The 20,140-nt window shown below is 46.3% G+C and overlaps 1 protein-coding gene across 1 annotated transcript; it reads left to right on the forward strand.

Moving 5' to 3' along the window:
• The first annotated feature begins 1,096 nt into the window (after positions 1-1,096).
• LOC136493021 (cellulose synthase-like protein H1) lies at positions 1,097-4,713 on the forward strand. The gene is made up of 9 exons (XM_066489048.1): positions 1,097-1,604; positions 1,719-2,046; positions 2,148-2,273; positions 2,369-2,503; positions 2,602-2,814; positions 2,929-3,049; positions 3,151-3,344; positions 3,435-3,785; positions 3,864-4,713. The coding sequence occupies exons 1-9, from the start codon at positions 1,324-1,326 to the stop codon at positions 4,425-4,427; spliced, it is 2,313 nt and encodes a 770-aa protein (XP_066345145.1). The 5' UTR covers positions 1,097-1,323; the 3' UTR covers positions 4,428-4,713.
• The last annotated feature ends 15,427 nt before the right edge of the window (positions 4,714-20,140 follow it).

Below are 20,140 nucleotides of genomic sequence, written 5' to 3' on the forward strand. Positions count from 1 at the left end.
AATGTTAGAACGACCTTGTCGGATGAATAGATGATCAAACAACCAAAATAAACTTTGTAGATCTCAAAAAGTTATAAAACTTTGTAATTGGCAACTTTTTTATTTGAAATCATCTTGTCATGCAAAACTGTGTTTGAATTTCAAAATCTTAAAATTCGAACTTTTCAAACGACCTCGGATGGAAAAACAACCAAAATAAACTCTGTAGATCTCGAAAAGTTATGAAACATTGTAGTTGGCAACTTTTTTATTTGAAATCATCTTGTCATTCAAAACTGTGTTTGAATTTCAAAATTTTAAAATTCGAACTTTTCAAACGACCTCGAATGGAAAAACAACCAAAATAAACTCTGTAGATCTCAAAAAGTTATGAAACATTGTAGTTGGCAACTTTTTGATTTAAAATCATCTTGTCATGCAAAACTGCGTTTGAATTTCAAAATTTTAAAATTCAAATTTTGTAAACGACCTCCGATGGAAAAACTTCCTAAACTAAAAGTGTAGATCTCGAAAAGTTATGAAACTTTGTAGTTTACAACTTTTTTATTTGAATTCGTTTAGGGCCTCAAACAAGCAATTTACACTCGGTTTAGTATAATACGTGGGGAACCAAAACGGAAAGACATAAGTGGCAGTGTGGTGCAGTGATTAGAGGAGGGGACACGTGAGGGAGAGGTCGTTGGTTCGAATCCCGCCAGCCTCGTAGCTGCGAATTTTACGCAAAAAATGATGGAGATGGGCCAGAAAAATACCGAAGATGGGCGGGCGCTGGTCGGTGGGGGCCTTTGTCGAGTGCAGCACTTGGCAAAGCCTTTGCTGAGTGCAAACTGGGCTTTGCCGAGTGCCACTCGGCAAAGCCACTGAGTCTGGTAGTGATTCTAAGGCTATTTTCAGTGAGATTTTCATCACAGTTTTATTTACATTTAATATGCTGTCACGTAAAGACGTGACAATGTTTTTAATGTAAGAGAGAGCGAAAGAAGAAATGAGTTTCATGGTAAGGATGGAACTCTCATGCTCCGTTACCAACTCAAGATGACTCGTAGAATTAAGTGAATGAAACTATGCAATGATAATGATGGTTTAACTCTTCGCTGAGAATACCCTAAAACAAAGGAAAAATAAATTAACTATGTTGGAGATTATACAATGTACTGCATTGTGCCAGGCGAAGCTAGACACTGCACCTTGGCTTCGAGCGTGTGTCGTCTATATATACCCGTACCAACTGGCTCCGTATATGTTTTCTTGTGGTTCTGGCGTGCTACAGCTGAGTGGTGAGAGTGACCAAGCGTCCCTCCGTCCGGCTCGGTCCGCGCGGCCATGGCGAGCACTAAGACGAAGCTGCAGCTGCAGGAGAGGGTCCGGCTCCCCCGCACGGCGTGGAAGCTGGCTGACCTCGCCGTTCTCTTCCTGCTCCTGGCCCTCCTCGCTCGCCGTGCGTCCTCGCTGGTGGCGGCGGGCTGCGCGGCGCCGGCGTGCACGTGGTGCTGGGTCGCCGCGCTCATCTGCGAGGCGTGGTTCACGGTGGTGTGGCTCATGAACATAAACGCCAAGTGGAACCCGGTCCGCTTCGACACGCACCCTGAGCGCCTAGCCCAACGGTACGCTAAGTGGTGGCTAGCTAGTAGCTACACTAGGCTTCCAGGAAAACGTACGCTAGTACGTAGCTTTTTTTTTGCTTAGTCAACTCAATCTACTGCGTTGTTTGCCGTCAGGAGGAGCGACGACGAGCTGCCGGCGGTGGACATGTTCGTGACGACGGCGGACCCGAAGCTGGAGCCGCCGCTGGTGACGGTGAACACGGTGCTGTCGCTGCTGGCGCTGGACTACCCAGCGGGCAAGCTGACGTGCTACGTCTCCGACGACGGATGCTCGGCGGTGACCTGCTACGCGCTGCGCGAGGCCGCCGAGTTCGCCAAGCTCTGGGTGCCCTTCTGCAAGAAGTACGGTGTCGGGGTCCGGGCCCCCTTCGTGTACTTCTCCTCCGGTGCTGCGGGAGCCGCCGCCGACGCCGAGTTCTTGCGCGCTTGGACACTCATGAAGGTAAACCTGCTAGCTACTGTAAAAAAAATTTCCATGTAGTCAGTAACATCCGCCGTACACACTTATTACGTGCCAGTGTCTGATCGTGTTCTTGCATGTAGAACGAGTACGAGGAGTTGGTCCGCCGGATCGAGAAAGCCGAAGAGGACTCTCTAGTCCGGCGCGGCGACGGCGAGTTCGCCGAATTCGTGGGTGCTGACCGCAGGAACCACCCGACCATAATCAAGGTAGAGACGAACTCATGGATTGAGCAGCCATGATGAAACGCGTGCCCATCTCGTTGCTTTGGTTTTTCTTGCTAACCGCGACCGCGAGTGTTCAGGTGCTCTGGGACAGCAGCAGCAAGAGCAAGAGCAATCAGGCTGCAGACGATAGAATCCCCAGCCTCATATACGTCTCGAGGGAGAAGAGCCCCACACAGCACCACCACTTCAAGGCCGGCGCCATGAACGTCCTGGTACGTACATCATCGGTGTTCACCGTCCGTAGTGCAACTGATGAGTGGAGAGGTGCCTCCTGAGCCTGAACATGCATTTCCCTGTGCACTGACTGCAGACGAGGGTGTCCGGCGTGGTGACCAACTCTCCCATCATGCTAAACGTGGACTGCGACATGTTTGCCAACAACCCGCAGGTCGCCCTCCACGCCATGTGCCTCCTCCTGGGCTTCGACGACGACGTCCACAGCGGCTTCGTTCAAGCGCCGCAGAAGTTCTATGGCGCCCTCAACGACGATCCTTTTGGCAACCAGATGCAGGTTATTTTCGAGGTATGTACGGATCACTATCATTATCATAGTACAACCTCGATCGCTAAGAGAAACGCTGTGTTAGCTTTGTATATATCGACAACTTTTGTCGTCTGTGCTGATGAGCTTATGTAGAAAATTGGATACGGAGTTGCCGGACTTCAAGGCCTATTTTACTGTGGGACGGGTTGCTTTCACCGTAGGAAAGTCATGTACGGCGTGCCACCAGACTCCGCCACCACCACCAGCACGAAAGGTGACATCTTTCGAAAGACTGACTGCTCCGCAATGTATTCTGATTCAGTGTATATATGCTCTTAACCGGTTGTATTGTACAATACAAACTCTGGCATGCAGATTCACCATCTGACAAGGAGCTACAGAACAAGTTTGGCGGATCGAATGAACTGATCGAGTCGGCAAGGAGCATCATTTCCGGCGACATGTTCAAATCGCCAACGACTGTGGTGGCAGATCTGACGAATCGTGTCGAAGCAGCGAAACAAGTTTCTGCCTGCAGCTTCGAGACTGGCACAAGCTGGGGTCAGGAGGTATACTCCATGTTTTTAACACTGTCCCCCACATCTAGTAGCATTTTGCAGGTTTTGGTAACCTGAACGAACTCATGCATGTGCTTGCAGGTTGGCTGGGTCTACGGGTCCATGACCGAGGACATCCTGACGGGTCAGCGCATCCACGCCGCCGGCTGGAGGTCGGCGATCCTGAACCCCGACCCGCCGGCGTTCCTTGGTGGCGCGCCTACCGGCGGGCCGGCCAGCCTCACCCAGTACAAGAGATGGGCGACGGGCTTGCTGGAGATACTCCTCAGCCGCCATAACCCGGTCCTCCTCTCCGCGTTCAAGCGCCTCGATTTCCGGCAGTGCGTCGCCTACCTAGTCATCGACGTGTGGCCCGTCAGGGCACCCTTTGAGCTGTGCTATGCATTGTTAGCACCTTACTGCCTCATTGCGAATCGCTCCTTCTTGCCAAAGGTAATCTTTTTCCATCACCGGCCGGTCCTTCTTGCCAAAGTGGCAGAATTTCTGAAATTTCATCTTCTTGTGACGCAGTCGTCAGAGCCGGGTTTCGTCATCCCGCTGGCGCTGTTCCTAGCCTACAACGCGTACAACCTGGGCGAGTACAAGGACTGCCGGCTATCGGTGCGCGCCTGGTGGAACAACCACAGGATGCAGCGGATCGTGTCGTCGTCCGCCTGGCTGCTCGCGTTCCTCACCGTGGTCCTCAAGACGGTCGGCCTCTCGGAGACGGTGTTCGAGGTGACGCGCAAGGAGCAGCAGAGCTCGTCCGACGGAGACGCTGGCGATGGCGCGGACGACGCCGATCCGGGGCGGTTCACCTTCGACTCGTCGCCGGTGTTCGTCCCGCCGACGGCGCTCGCGATGCTGAGCATCGTCGCCGTCGCCGTCGGAGCGTGGAGGGTGGTCGCCGGTGCGGTGCCCGCCGCCGGTGGCCCGGGCGCCGGAGAGCTCGTGTGCTGTGGATGGCTGGTGCTCTGCTTCTGGCCGTTCGTGAGGGGCCTCGTCGGCAAGGGAAGCTACGGCATCCCCTGGAGCGTCAGGCTCAAGGCTGCTCTGCTCGTCGCCGCGTTCGCGCACCTGTGCACACGCAACTAACTTACTTCGCCGGCATCACAACTACCTACACCTCTGCGATGGTTGGCTGACGTGACGGGAATCATCTGGGAAACGGAAACATGTCTGCAACCCCATCCCCATCCATCCGTAATCCACAACGTGTTGTGTTGTGACTAAGATTGTACTGTACCTTTTGCTTCCACTGTTTGTACACAATTCTTGTAGAAGATATTTGGACACACATGTCACATGTCGCACCAGCACACGAGCATGTCGTCTACTGTTAGAAAACAGAAATTCAGAGAAGATTGCAATTTGCAAGTTATGCCCGAGCTTTCAAGATCCCATCGGTTTCAACTCGTTCGGTTGGGGTTGGGAAACGATTCCCAGCCGAGTTTCCTTAAGGCCTGTTCAGTTACCTCGGAATGAACACCCGAAACGATTTCCACCCGAAACGATCGTCTAATTTGTACTCATTCCACACTAACCAAACAGATCCACCGAACAGGCCGTTAGTGTGGAAAATAATTTAAATAGTGTCGAAACGGTTTCGGTCAGGATCGGCCCAGAACAGAGATAATCGAACAGCCCTAGACTAAATTCTTACAGAAACTTTCAGCCCAGAAAAGGCACAGCTGGGCTACATTGATCGCCCTGACGTAATAACAAACACATAAAAGCCCAGGTAATAAACCAGTGAACCAACTGTGGAGATACGATTCCCCTAAAAAAAATCTGTGGAGATACGAGGCGGAGACGTGGCTCTAGCTTTAGTCCCATACAGGAGGGCTAGGCATGTGCGACTGAGCTGAAATGGACAACGGAGCCAACGCCAGGCACACTCAGAGCACGAGTTATCCGTAGCTCGTGTGCTGGTGGCACGGTGCACGGTATGTGCATATAGCGAACCTAAACTTTGTTCAAGAAAAATTTGGCAGCCACCAGGATCTACCTGGTTAATATACCAGGTGCGCCTTGCAATTTCTTTTTTTTTTATGGACGATTTTTTCTTCTTACAATACAGAACATGTTTTTGTTTGTTTTTGATGATTTTGCCGCTTACTATATAGAACAGGTTTACTATGGACTTCCCGTCTCCCATAGAGGACGTAGACCCTTTTTAATTTTTGAGTTAATTACAATTAGAATCATTGCCTTTATAAATTTAGTGTTTCTAAAATATTATTATTTTTCATCTAATATTAGTAGTGCCATTACAATACATCCAAAACTTACAATATGCCACTTTCTTCGCCCGTAAACTACATGGAGCCACATGTAAACCATCATGGGCTAGAATCTAGCTTTCTTAGTAAGCCGACTAAGTTGATCTTGAATAGCTTAAAGACCACGCCACCTTGTCTCGTGTCCTTCAGCAGATCATGGGCCAGCCCAGGGCCCATCCGAGTAGTAAACCCTATGGGGAACCCCTAGACCCTAGTCCGTCAAGCCCCCGAACGTGTCATGGTTGAATTTGGAAACCTTCTTGTTCCTCCAGGTCTTACCGAGTAGAAACAAATGTTATCCGAGTGCTTTCATAAGTGAAGCCATGGGGTGCTCTTGAAGTCTTCAAGTGATGTTTGCTTTTTAAAAAAATTGCACTCACTGAGTGTAGCCCCCGAGCCTCTTGTTGTTTGAAACAAAGAGTTAGAGGGTCTAAAAGAAAAAACATCCGTAGAGGATATGCATGTACCCTGCAGCGACCGAGTACTTGTACTCGAGTCAATGATCTTTTTAAAAAGAATATACTCGAGGATGCGAGTGTAAGCAATAATTGTAGTCCTGTCTTCATGTGAAAAAACATGTAAGACTTGTCAAAGTCACATGCAAAGCGGTTGCAGCTGACTCAAAGATGTAGAGAATGTTCGATCGAATATGCTATCAAAGATGCCACTGTTTGTACTGTTGCCTCACATGTGCTGAAATAAGGTTGTTCGGCGCACTGTAAAGGTGTAGTGGGGCGCACTGTACCCTTGTAATGTGGCATGTGAGCCTGTATCCAAGTCAAGAATTTGTCTGCGCCCGACCCCGTGAACATAGTCCATGTACACCACCGAGAAGCCTAAAAAAACCCGACTGGCGAGCACTTAAACTTCAGTTGTAGAAGCGAAGAAGTAGCTCTGAGTTTGTAGCTTGCAAATATGGTGGTGAGCGAAGTAGACCATCCCCTGGGAGTACTCGGCTTGCATAACCAACGATGGCAGTGACTAGAAGAATTCTTGTGATAGGGTTTAGAAGTAGGCTAGACCCGCAGTTGTGCACAGTAGAGTAGCCTGAAGCCGCAACTAGAAGAATCCTTGTGATGGCTGGTAGAGTGCCACATCCAGCAGTCTCATGTCAGTTCTTTGAGCGTGCTTGTTGATGTCTGTCCATGAAGGGTCCCACTCGGACCCGAATGTGTACAGATGGCGTTGGCTGGGTGGCAAGATGTGCCTAGAGCTCATCCTACATACTAGCCAGCAGGCTGCCTCCTGCAGTAGCTATGCTCCCAAGGGTAGTCGGCCAACAAATGTTCGTAGTCCGACTGACTACCCAAGGTTCTAGGCTTGGACACACTGCACTTCTGTGATATACCCAGATGCACTACTCTTCCGTCCATGATGCCAGGTGTGCCGAGTAGGGAACACCTATAGAGAAGCACTTAGAGTATGAGTACTCTGTCATAGCCGAGTAGGCTTTGTACTTGTAATATTCTGAAAATTCTTGTATCCAATATATATATTCGTGAATGAAAAAAACTTGAAAAATCATCACTGTCTTGAATCCGCAATGCCTTGTTATGTGAACACTGTGAAACCGCGTGACCATCAGACCAAAACGGCAACTTGTACTGACGGTGTGAAACCGCATAGTCTGGAAGCCGAAGGGCCATCTGGGCCGTGGCAGTAGGCTAGTAACGGCGTTGTATTGAGTCCACACTGTAGCGACGGAGAAGACAAAGGGTTTTAACCGTACTTATAAATAACCCCTTGCGGTAACTGAGGGTGTCACCCCTTACACTCACGTCGCCGCCGCCAGCATTCTCATCTTCCCTCACTCCACAAACCCTAAGGCGCTGCTAGGTGAATGCGAGTGAAGAAATTAGTGAAGCGCGAGATGGTGAAGGCAAAGAAGACCAACGCCACCAATCCTGGCAAGAAGGGAAGCCAGAAGCAGGCAGGTGGAGCGGATCTGTATGCTGCGGAAATGTAGATCTGGGAGGAGTTGACCGGGAGGGAGGCTGCTCTTGAGAAACTGCATAGTGATGGTCTGCTGCTAGAGAAACAACTTGGCGAGTGGAAAGCCCCCGGTAACCATCGTGTCCCTGTTCTTAATGAGGAGGAGACAGTGCTATTTACTCCTTTCGTAGAGCGAGGATTTGGATTACCATGTCCGATTTCTTCCGCGAACTGCTATATTACTATGGCATTCGCATGAACCACCTGAACCCTAATTCCATCCTCCAATTGTCAATCTTCATTCATCTTTGTGAAGATTTCCTTGGAATTCCTCCTTCTATCTATCTTTTTTACTATTTCTTCAAGCTGAAACCGCATCCAGACGTGGCCAACCCAGATGTAGTTGGTGGAGCAGGGTTCCAGTTTAGGGTAGGCCGAAAAACAGAATTTTTGACCTATACTCTTCGTGATTCCAACAAGAACGGGAAGAGTAAGTGGTTTTACTCTGGTAACGTACTGCCATCCTTAGAAACCCATGTTGTAGATACCCCTTGGGTCAATCCCTATTGGGAGCAAGAAAACATGAGTCTGAAAGAATTTGAGGCCCTCCACCACCATACTAAGCAAATTGTCGTGTTGCGCCGGAATGGCTTGATTGGAGAGGGTGTAGAAGCTAGTTGGGTGCGACGCCGAGTCCAACCCTTACAGCAGAGGATGAACTACGGGTTCGAGTATGCTGGACCAGAAGGCCCGACCCGAGTAACTAAAGAAGAACTATCAAATGCCGAGTTAATAGACCGTCTCCAACATATGTTTGCTCAGTTGAAAGTGCACCATGCCCCTTCGGAGGAGGCCACGAGTAGCGGCACGAAAGCAGAGTGAAAATACCGCTCAACAACAAGGTAAGAGTCCTTTGAGCTTTCAGAGTGTTCTAGAAGAGTAGCAATTCTGTTGCTTACTCATGTATGCTGACAGATGAAGTAGAGCCCGCCACCAGGGAGACGCTTGAAGCAGCATTAGAAGCGCACCCTGACATGGTGGCTCAAATCAAGAGCCAACTTCTGGAGATGCCAGAACTGAAGGATGACAGCGTGTCTTTTGGAAGTGCACTCCCTCTTACGTCAAGGAGGCTACCCGGTCTTCGTAAGAGCACTGCGGAAACATAAGTGTAATGACCGGGTAGATCTGTAGTTCGATTCTTTACATAAATTTGAGTATCCACCATGAACCAGGTCTTCGAGCAGGGAAAAAACACCGCTTCGGCCTGAGGCGAATCCCGTATCCTCAATGGGGATAGAGGTGGGTACTCTTGAGGTGGATCCACCAACGACGGGGAACCCGCAGCCATCGCCAAGTAACCCTTCTGCTCGAGCTGATCCGAGTGCCGAGAACCTGAGTGGCCCAATCGCTACCAGGGTAGAGACTACCCAGGTGGAGCGGACGAGTAGCGCTCGGTGGCCCTTGGAGTCATACGCCCCCAACTTCGCTCGAGCCAAGAAAGCATGGAGCGCGGCTACCGAGAAGGCTGCTCAGGATGGCCAAAAGAAGGCCAAGGAGGCATATGAGGCCAAGAGTCAGGCAGTGGTAAAGAAGTGGAAAGGTACTCATCTTTTCATCTGCCCTGAGTAGTTATAATTTGTAGAAATTTTGAACTAAACCCATGGTTATGCCTTGTAGATGCTGAAGCTCTTGCGGAGCAGCATCGCAATAAGGCGGAAGAGTTCCTGCAAGCTTTCAACCGCACGGACGGAGAGATCCAAGAGATAGGAGGAGCGCAAGCCGTCTTGGCGAAGAGTAAACAAATCCGATTAGGCGCTGACCGAGATCTCCTGCAAGCCATGAAAACTACCCAGGAGGGTGTGGCTCGGGCCAAAGTGTTCAATGATAAGCTGCAAGCTCTTCGCGCAGGAGTAGGCCCGGCGCTACACTTCTTCCAAGAGGATGGAAATGAGAACCGAACGATGGCGGAGCTGGTAGAAAGGATTACCGATCGTGCCAATGCCTATGCACAGTCACTGGCCAAGGATGGGATTATTACCCGTACACTCTCCATCGTCCAGCTGACGGTCCCTAGAGTGGAGTTGGTGCCTCTAAGAGAGTTCCAAGCGTCAGATTATTCTTTAGAAGTGCTGACTGACGCCGAGAAGGCTGTTGAGGACTTGGGCGAGCGCTTGATGAAGCAATTCTGGCAAAGGTCCGAGTAGCTCGTCAAGAAGATGAACTCTTTCTGTAGTACAGACTACTAATTGGAAGGTAGGCTGTAAAAACAGTTATCGTTTGTGTTAAGCCGAGTGCCTGCTGAGCTTGCCTAGTTGAACTAACTTTTGTATAAAGCTGTTTTAGACTTGTTAATCTATGAGGAAGATTGTAGTCTGTATGGATGAGGCTTATGTTGTCTTGTATAGTCCTTTGAAAGGCGCATAAGACGAATTAGCCGAGTAAAGAATAGTCAACGCAGTCATTATGATTAGAATCATGTTCGTCGACGTTAAGTGTGTAATATCACTTGTTCAAGGGACCCTTTTAGCGATTGTTCACTGTGAGGGACGCGCACCAGAGTGAACGAATCAGGTACCTTGCTTCCGAGAATCACCCTACCCAGGACGACATGTGATAGTCGACTAAATGTCAGTAATTGGCTCGTATAGAGATATAAGCCATCCGAGTAGGAGGTGTATCTCGTGTAAAAAGCAATATAACCAAGTACTCGGTGTATACATAGTAAAATTGCGTTACGAGTGATATCATCATAGTTAGAGATGTGTAGCTGTGTGAGTAGTCGGCTGTATATCTCATATATGACATGAAAAAAGGCTAAATAAGGGTGTATACAACCACCGGGTTGTGTTCCTTGCAAAAGAGTAAAAGACAGATGCATCTAGCGAAGAACATTGATTCTGTATTAATAACGAAGAATCTTAAGTACATAAGCTAGAAGACTGAATTTACAAAAAAAACTACTTAAAAACTATTAAGCGTAAAATCTCCATAGTTGATCAATGTTCCAGGAGTTAGGCACTGGATCACTATCCTCCGTGATTAACTCGAGGGAGCCTGACCGAGTGACTTTGGAGACGATGAAGGGACCTTCCCAGGGACTGAGCAACTTGAGTCGTTGTCGATACGGGACCCACGGGATACCCCACAAGGAAGAGAAAAGATCTAGTCTAACTAGGATTCTTTTCATGTAATCTCAGTAGTAGTAGTAGTTTTCTATAATCCTACTAGGAACTCTCATCGTAAACCGACTAGGACTCTGGCCTCCTAACTATATAAAGGAGGGCGGAGTTCCTAGAGAAGGGAGAGGCAACACAACACTTTACAATCAATCCAACGCAAAGGCTAACGCCGACTAGACGTAGGGCTATTACTCGATCACGGTCGAGAGCCCAAACCAGGATAAATCGACTGTCTCTTGCGTTTATCATCGAGTTCTGCATACGCTGAAGCCCGAACAAACTGCCCCGAGTACCCCCATAGCAGGCTATCGGTGGTGAAACATCGACAGCTGGCGCGCCAGGTAGGGGGCCTTCGGCGAATTTGCATCCGAGAGCTCGACGGACCTCGACAACATGATCTTCTTGACGGGATCAACCTTCATCTTCGGTTCATGGATCTACGAGGCAGATGACGATGGCAAGCTCCAAAGTCGTCTCCTCGAAGATTCGGATCATCTAGAAGACCTTTCTCTTTTGGCGACTACGACAAATCAGCTCACTAGAAGATTCGAGCAGCTCGTGATATCCGATCCAACTCAGATTTCGCGGCTTTGCGCATCCGACTCAAACTCAGGCTCTGCATCCGAGATGGAGTCGTTACCGAGTTCTTTCAAGAAACTAAGTTCTTTTTCGACGGGGCTCCAGAGCGTGGCCTCGGCCTATCAAGAATACAACTCGGAGTATACTCAGAGTTCTTTCAAGAAGTCGAGTCCTTTTCCATTCAGACTCTACAACATGGCAAAATCTTATCAGGCACGGCCCGAAGGATCCCTCGATCCGGTGCTTAGAATGCCACTGAAAGAAGCTCAGGAAGGTCTCGTACTAACTATAACATCTCAAGACTGCATAATCCACTGGCCAGGTTCTGTTCCTGAGGACAACGGTACCAAACTAATCAGCACGACGACGACAGCAATTCTACCCTACCAAGAGGGAGATTTGATCTGCGACCTTGAAGCCTCTACCAAAATTATCAACAATTCCGACAGTGTGGAAACCAACACCAATAACAGAATAATTCACACACGAGAAGTATTTATGGTTCACCATCCTCGATCACCTCTGGTCTCCCTAGAAGCACCAGACATCAGGTCATCAAACGAATCTGAGTCCAACTTATCACCCTTTATCTAGGGGCACAATGGTGAGACTGAGAGTCAGAGGCAAGCCAGAGAAAGAAGAAACAAATTAAAACAAGGACGCCAACACCGTGCTAGGTAGCGCAAGGAAGCTTGGATCAAATATGAGTCAGATCTGGCTAAGTATGACAAGAAAAAATCAGAACAAGAAGTTGAAGAAAGACGTATGACGAATACACCCTACAATAAGATTCGAGAAGCACTAGAAGAACTCGGAGTGACATCACTTCCCAGTGAAATACAGGAACAGCTCCGAGACCTCCTCCAATCAGCAGCCCTAAGGATGTACGACAGAAGGGCCCGCTCAAGACTACCCGCTAGGACAACATCTCGTAGGAAGGAAGATCAAAATCAAAAGAAGTGCGCTTTCGAGAGACTTGGACCAAGCGGAAGTCACAACAGAGAAAGTAGAAGGGACCATAGTCCAAATTACCGAATCGAACAACCAAGGAAGATCAGAAGCGAAGTACCTATTTAGACATCCCCGCAGAACTACTCTCACCAAAACGACAATTGGTAGGAAGAAGGTGCCGAATCAGAATACAAAGAAGCCAGAACGCATGATAGATTCCCCTGTTTTGCAAATAGACTTGCTTCAATATGACTACCTCACAAGTTCAAGCCGTCCAACCACTCTAAATATGATGGCAAGACCGAACCAAGACAGTGGCTCAAAATTTACTCATAATCGATTGAACTAGCCGGAGGAGACGACGATATCAAGAGCTTATTTTTTTTCCCATGGCACTGGAAACCATGCCCCTCCAATGGTTCAACAAATTAAACCCAGGGTCAATCAGAAATTAGGAAGACTTGCAAAGAGTTTTCTGTGGAAATTTTATGGGTATCATTATGCACCCCATCACCTACGCAGAATTAAAAGGACTCAAGCAGAAAGGAGGCAAAACTCTCAGAAATTACTATCGACGATTTGGCGAACTACGTGCCCAAGTACATGACATCACCGAACGAGAAGTAATCAAAGCTTTCTCTCACGGAATTATGGCTAGGTGGCAATTTCAAGACTTCTGCAAAGAAAACCCGAGAAACAATGAAGAATTCAGACGCACAGTAGAAAAGATGATTACTGCAGAGGAAAAGACACGAGAAAGGTTCTCAGATAAAAATAACCAAGACAACCCGGACAAGCGAAATCATCGAAACATCAGACATTAGGAAAGAAAACATGGACCAGACAACACTGTGACGATGGCTGATAAATCAAGGAAGTTTTCCAAACCCAGAGGGTATTATTGTTCACCGCTAAGACTAACGGGGAGTAGTTCTCTTGCTTGGCCTGGCTGTTTTGTGGGTTGTTGTTTGTAACTGAAGCTTCAGGTTGTGCTGATAGAACATTGGATTGCTGAGATTGATTTTGCCTCCATTGAATTTGCATGGGATGATACATTGCTAGTGGTTCGTAGTTGTATGCGGGGGGTGGCCCTGGAAGTAATGCTTGGGCATGTCCATAATGCATTGGGTAATAAGTTTGATGAGGACTTTGTGGTTCTTGCCTCACATGATTGATAATTTTTTATTGGCTTGGTGCCCTGTTCTCTTCTTGGGCTTCTTCGATGCCTTTCTTAACTTTGTGACACATTTTAGATGTACGCCCAACCCCTTTGTCATGAATAATGCAGTACATATCTTTAGGTTTTAAAGGTGCTCTGCCTCTTCCTCTTCCTCCTATTCCTCTTGTGACATAGCCTCCTCTTTCAAATGTTCTTTCATTGAATTGACTTCACTGGTTATATTGATTTTGGTGAGCATAATCACTTTCGGTTGTTGAATTGTTGTCATTCTCAATTTGATTGACTTGATTGTATGGTGTAAATGGTCTCCGCTCATAGTTGTTTGGTTTTGGAGGATGGAAGTTGTTGTTTTGCTTGATTTGAGCCCTGAAGTTATTTTCTTCTTTGATTCTTTTTCTGTAGTCGTCATCTGACTTGCAATATTTTTGAATGACTTCGTAAAGCTCAGCGACTGTACTTGGTTTTTCTCGAGCAAGATGAGAAGCGCATTGGCCTACCCGAAGCCCTTTAATTGCAACTATTATTACCACTTCATCTGGGATATTTGGAATTTGTGCCTTGATTTGGATGAATCTTTTAAAATATTGGCTTAGAGGCTCTTTGATTTGCTGCTTGTAATTGAACAGATCTATGTCTGTGAGGCCAGCTAGTCAAAATCCTTGAAAGTCAATAAGCAAGTTTGCTTTAAGTTGATCCCATGAATATATGGATTTTGCTTTCAGTGAAGAGTACCATTGTTGTGCTAGTCCTTTAACTGCCATGACAAGAGGTTTTGCCAATGTTGTTTCATCATCGCCTCTAGAAATTACTATAGCTTCAAAACTCATCAAAAATTGCCTCGGGTCAGATTGGCCATCAAAGTTGGTATCATGTTAAATTTGTACCCCAAGGGCTATTGTGCTAGCTGCAAGTTCATTGACAAGGGAGAGCTTGTGTCAATTGATATGAATGACTTTTGGAAATTCTTCTCTTGAGAAGCTTTTGTTGATGAATTTGGTTCATCTAAATGTATAACTTCGTGGCTTGCATTTTGGAGTTGTTCATTTAGTTCACGAAGGGTGGCTTCAGCTTCTTCTATTCTTTGTTTGAGAGACTTTTCTCTTGCTCTTGCGCGACATTCTTCAAGTTCTTTTTGCTTTCTCAGCACTTGCTCTTCTAATTCTTTGTCTTTGTTTTTCGGCTTCACTTGCTTTTGAAGAACTTGGGTCTTGGGGTGCATCTTTTTTGAGACTTTAGTCTTCGACTGTTGGTGGGTCATCTTCGGTTACCCTAGTGGTAACTTTCTTGTTAGGTTTGCCCATTAACTTCGCGTGGTCGTGAGAGTTTTCGAGCACACACAAACGGTGGGCGCCAGATGTGGGGTAAGAAATTACTCAAGCATCAAAGTTGGAACACAAGGCAAAGTTGTATTCATTTCATGATCGTACTATACATGTCAGAGGAGGCATTTATAGGGGTCCTAGCCTTCGTAATTTACATAAAATGACTATTTTACCCCCAACTCAAATAGTTACAACCCCTTCCAACTACAAGGGCGAAGTGCTCTTTTTCCATTTTGAGTCTTCATTCTTCAACTTTTGCACATCAACTTTATTGATGTCTTCATCTTCTAGACTTAATCAATTTCTGCTTTGATTTTCTTCTTCTCCTAGAATGTTAGGCGAAGTCAAACTCTTGTCTTTGCCTAATCTTGCTTTCTTCTTTTCTCCAGTGAAGACGAGATCTCTTCAGCGAAGCCAAAATCTTTCTGACGAAGTCAAATTTTCGCTTTTCGCTTTTCTTCTTTTCCCTGCAAGTAAACTTTTGTTATAGAAATCACAATTTGAACTCCAGAGTTTTAGGGGCTGATTTTTCTTGGTGAAGTTAAATCCCCATCAGAGTTGTTCCCAAGTATCGATGGAGTTGGGTCATAGCTTGTCAAACCAGGCAAGTGGCACAGTCTCGAGTGCCATAGGGAAATATAGAACTTTGATATCACCATCACCACCAGCCAACTCTATTGACTGGGAGTAGATACGCAACTATTGATTGGGTTTTGTCTTCCCATTGTACTTGGAGTGGTTGGATGGCTTGAATTTGTAGGAAAGTCGGACGGAAAGGAGTATGTCCGAGAAGCACAGGAATAAGTCAAGGGAGATGCCAGTTTCCCTGTACTCGGACTCGCCTCTGCCTTCCCTGTTATTATAGTGGTACCCTTCATGACGGTAGGTCGACTGCATAGCACTCTAGTTCCTTTTCTGGTTACCCTATGGCCCTAGATGTGAAAAGGCTGGTACTCGTTGTGCGCCCCCTTGTTGAGAATTGGCAGGAGCGTGAGGATCTGGCCCTCGAGAAGGGTTGGCGGTGGAGGGCCCCCTTGCTTCTTGCATCTGTAGGGCTATGGATTCTAGAATGACCTTGAGGCGTTGTTGATCATCAGTTGGGTTTTCTAGGGCGGCTAGTGTGACAGAACCACCTAATTTATACAAGATCAAGTACGGTTGTCCCCGTTAACACGTTGACACACCCATACTTTCACTAATATAAACCCGGTAGTCCGCTGAGTGTCCCGAAAGACCTCGGTAAATCAACATCACAACCAAGATCACGTGATTAAGCAAATACATATCACATACATCGGGTTGCAGCGAAAATAATATTACAAAGGGGTTAACAAGTAATAGTACAAGTTTGGGTTTCAAAACCGCTTAGTGAAAACAACATAGCTTTCAAATGATTACATTAATATAAGTTCTAATATATTACTAGCATAGTGACATCATCCAACAAAAGCATATAGATGAGAACTAAGTATAGAATCATCGAGCCCACTGGTGGTTAGCCACCATCTTCAATAGGTCGAGAACATCACCTACAACAAGGTGGGATAAACCCTAAGTACTCGAATGTACTCAGCCAGACTTACCCGTCTTAAACCAAAATAAAGCGACACCAAGGATTATGCATGGCTTTCTTTAGTGGGCTAGTTGACTTGTTTGCGAAAAGCATAAGCTATCATGAAGAAACCATTTTAAGTACTTTGCATCATCTTTATTATGACCTATCCATCTAGGTAAGCACCTATACTATAGCAATCACTTGATTAACCAATAACATCCAGTTACCAATTTAGATTTAGCATATCCCATATCATCCAGATAACCATACTTGTTCCATAATAATTACTACGATGCCGTAACTTGAGTCAAGTGCTCACTATCTAGGAGCGATGGTGATTCGAATCGATTCCTAACCAGCTGGTGATTTATTCCTTACACAAACCTCACTCACCCGCTAAAGTGAGATATTGATCACCGAGTCAACTATCCAGGAATCTCGAGTTTGCTAGGAACCACATGTACCCGGGGGCCGACCGATTGCACTTTGGTCTTATCATCTCGCCCCCGTGTCCTACCACACCTGCTTCGACACAGTGCGCTGCGGGCAATCTACTCGGCCCGAATAATCTCCCAGCTTCGCGGTCGGAAGGTACTTTATCCGGCCAGCTAAATGTAAGGCATGCGTTCAACATGACTCGAGGGCCAACAACAGTCGGTCCTTAATCGACACAGACGGAAACTAACAGCACCCCAGAACCCTGTCTGGTTGCCTCCAACTTTTTCCGTCCGGTCTCCAATTATCTATCACACATGATTAATTCCAGGATATCATTCTTTCCATAGCTAAATTCTTCCAGTAACCACCTATAATGTAGGTGACCGGATATCTCCGATCGCTACTGGTCTAAGCAAGGCTAAGTAGTTATTCGATCCTGACCTAACAAGGTAAAAAGGTAATAAGGTAGGCAAGGACAGTAATAAATGCATCAACGGTTTTGATCAACTCCTATAACTTAATACAACAATATATAACTCGTATATAGAAAGAATTGCTTTTATAAAGTAGGAGACTTAGAATGCTCCGGGGCTTGCCTGGGACCCGACACAAGTCAGTTCAGTTAGCTTGCACCGTCTCCGAGTTCGGCTCCAACATCCCGTCCTTCACGAGGTTCATCTAGCGTACCTAAATGAGATGCAAGATGCATGTGTATGAATATGATGAATTGTAACACAAGATGCATCACATAAGCATTCAAGATAAACACAAGATTATGCAAGACAGACACCAATAGCTATTTAACTAACCTCACACCACTAACTATAGAGAGCAAGCACATCAAGCATGGCACAAGATCCCAAGATCTCAGGTGCTCTAACTCGATCATCATTCAAGGCATAAGTCACACTAAACAATATACAAGCAAACACTATAATTGGAATCTGCCAATTTCTGGACATGCAAACAGCAGCTACAAGATTTAGCTATAACTAGAGTTACACAAATCCAAATGACATGCAACAAGACAATCTGGAAAGCTTATGGAATTTTCTACAATTCATCTTTAATCATATTATCATGATTCTTAAGTTAACTAAGTCAAATATATCCATTTACAGAAACTGGTCCACAATTGACAGAAAACAGCCATTTCTGAAACCCAACTTTAAACAGCTGTAACTCTTAAACTACTTGGCCAAATGACACCAAATTTTACTAGAAGCTAGATACATGAATTATCTACAACTTTTGTATAAACAAGTTTCACAACAAGGCACATTATCATGAAGAACTTTGCTAAGTTTCTAGATCTGTCCATAAACCACATCGGCAAGAAAATAATTATTAACTTATGTTGTAAATACATAATTGGGCAAAACCAACTTTACCAACATTTCACACATGACTAAAGAACACCAGAAAACCTAGTGTCCATGACCAAATAAATTCTTTTAATGCATTTCTTAATTTATTTTAGATAACAAGGTGACTTAATGAACATATACCAAAAGTGCACAATAACTTCTACAAAAATTACAGTGGCTCACATATACTCTCAATAGTCTAATGTACAAATTTTACTCCATTTGAATATGTATAGCAACCTCTATGAAAAGAACAAGTTGCTAAAGCAAGAATTCATGTGAGAGCGAGATAAACCAATAACTCACTCATACTTCACCCAATACTCATGAAATTTTTACCACACATCAATTATCACATGAGTAGCATGCCACAAAAATTTCACTTCATTTGGAGCCCTAGATCTATAGTTATGAAAAATAATAAATTCAACTAGCATTACAACCTTACTGCACAAATCTATTTTTACCGCAAAATATTTAAACTAAAACATGTCATATTATAGATCCACTGTATAGACAATTTCACAAGGATTCCAAAAAGTTCTCATTTACTATTTTATGAATTTTCTACGATTTACTATGAATTTCCAAAGTTCCTGCAAAATAATTACAAACCAGTCCTTATGGCACTATTCACATGAGTCACAGGTTCTGCAGAAAGGCCCTTCTCTTTTCTCGAATTCTAGCACGAAGCCCCTGGTCGGAAAACAGAGCAGAGGAGCGGCCGGCTCGCGGCTCCGGCCGACTGTGGGCGTCGATGGTGACGGTGGAGTGGCGGGGGAGGACCAGGGGTCCCGCACACACACGCTGGGCTGCCCAGCTTGGCCCGACGCGGCCTGTGGTGGCGCGGCCATAGTAGCCGCGGCGGCGACAGGCAGCTGCTCCGACGGCGGGGAGCATCAGCGGCCAAAGGCGCCAGTAAAGGAGGTCTAGAGGCGCGGCATGGTGAGAGGAAGGTGGTCCTGTGGTTCATTTGGGTGGAGGGAGGCCGTGGGCAAGGAAACGCGGCGGCAGCGAGCTTGAGTGTCGCCGACCATGGTGGACAGCTGCACGGGAGCGAGGAGAGCGCGAGAGGGATCGAGCAGGGAGTGGAGAGGGGGAAGGAGAGGGCGTGCTGGTGCCCCTCCTCATCGGCAGCAGGGCACAGGGCGCGTGGCCGAAGGTGGGACGCGCGGCAGCGGCGGAGGCGCATGGCGGCCACGTTCACAACACGCATCGCCGTTCGGGCATTTCCCCAAGCACGTGGCGGGCGTCGGTGAGGGCGACGTGGGGAGCCAATTTGGGCCACTTCCAGGCCGAATCAGTCCTTGGGCCAAAAATGAAGTTTGTTCACCTCGGCCTACTCTACATTTTTCATTAAGAGACCAAGGTCATTAGAGCTCTTCAACAACGGGTAATTAGGCCACAAACTGTCAGTGTCAGCGCCTTGATAATGGTCACGGAAATTCACTTTCAGAGGTCAAAACTCGGTCAAACTCAGTGCAACTTTTTGCATGCTCTTCTCCATAATATAACCTTCAACTTTTATTTTTGGACCAACTCAAGTTGCTTAACGAATTTCGAAGAACGTGGAATGCCAACGTCGTTGCTTAGCGAAACTCCAGACTTAGAATATTTCTAAGTGCTGAAAACAACAGCAAATTCGATCTTGTGACCTCGATTTGACTTACTTTCAAGCTGATCTAGCTCTTAGTCCAAAAACAAAGTTTGTTCTACATGATATGGACTACAACTTTCATTTAAGGTCCAACCTCAAAACTGGTATAGAACCTACTGTCCTACTTTGACCAAAGTAGGATCACGATGAAGCTTAAATTATCCTTTTTGATCCATTGGAGCATTTTCTTGGCATTTGCCCAACATGAACCTTTCATGACTTTTGTTGTAGAGTTCATCTAGAGTCATTTGGGCATGGTTGCAAGATTTGGTTGACATCTCATGTTCTCATTCACTTAATAGTGCAATTCAAGCACTTAGTAAAATCATTCCAACAAGGATATAACTTATCATTTCATGTGACTTT

This window comes from Miscanthus floridulus, chromosome 11, assembly GCF_019320115.1.
Source record: "Miscanthus floridulus cultivar M001 chromosome 11, ASM1932011v1, whole genome shotgun sequence".
Taxonomy (NCBI): Eukaryota; Viridiplantae; Streptophyta; class Magnoliopsida; order Poales; family Poaceae; genus Miscanthus; species Miscanthus floridulus.

Coding starts and splice junctions, on each gene's coding strand:
- LOC136493021 (XM_066489048.1), top strand. CDS start 1,324: ATGGCGAGCACTAAGACGAAGCTGCAGCTGCAGGAGAGGGTCCGGCTC. Junction 2,504..2,601: donor CCGGCGCCATGAACGTCCTG/GTACGTACATCA, acceptor CACTGACTGCAG/ACGAGGGTGTCCGGCGTGGT. Junction 3,345..3,434: donor GCACAAGCTGGGGTCAGGAG/GTATACTCCATG, acceptor ATGTGCTTGCAG/GTTGGCTGGGTCTACGGGTC.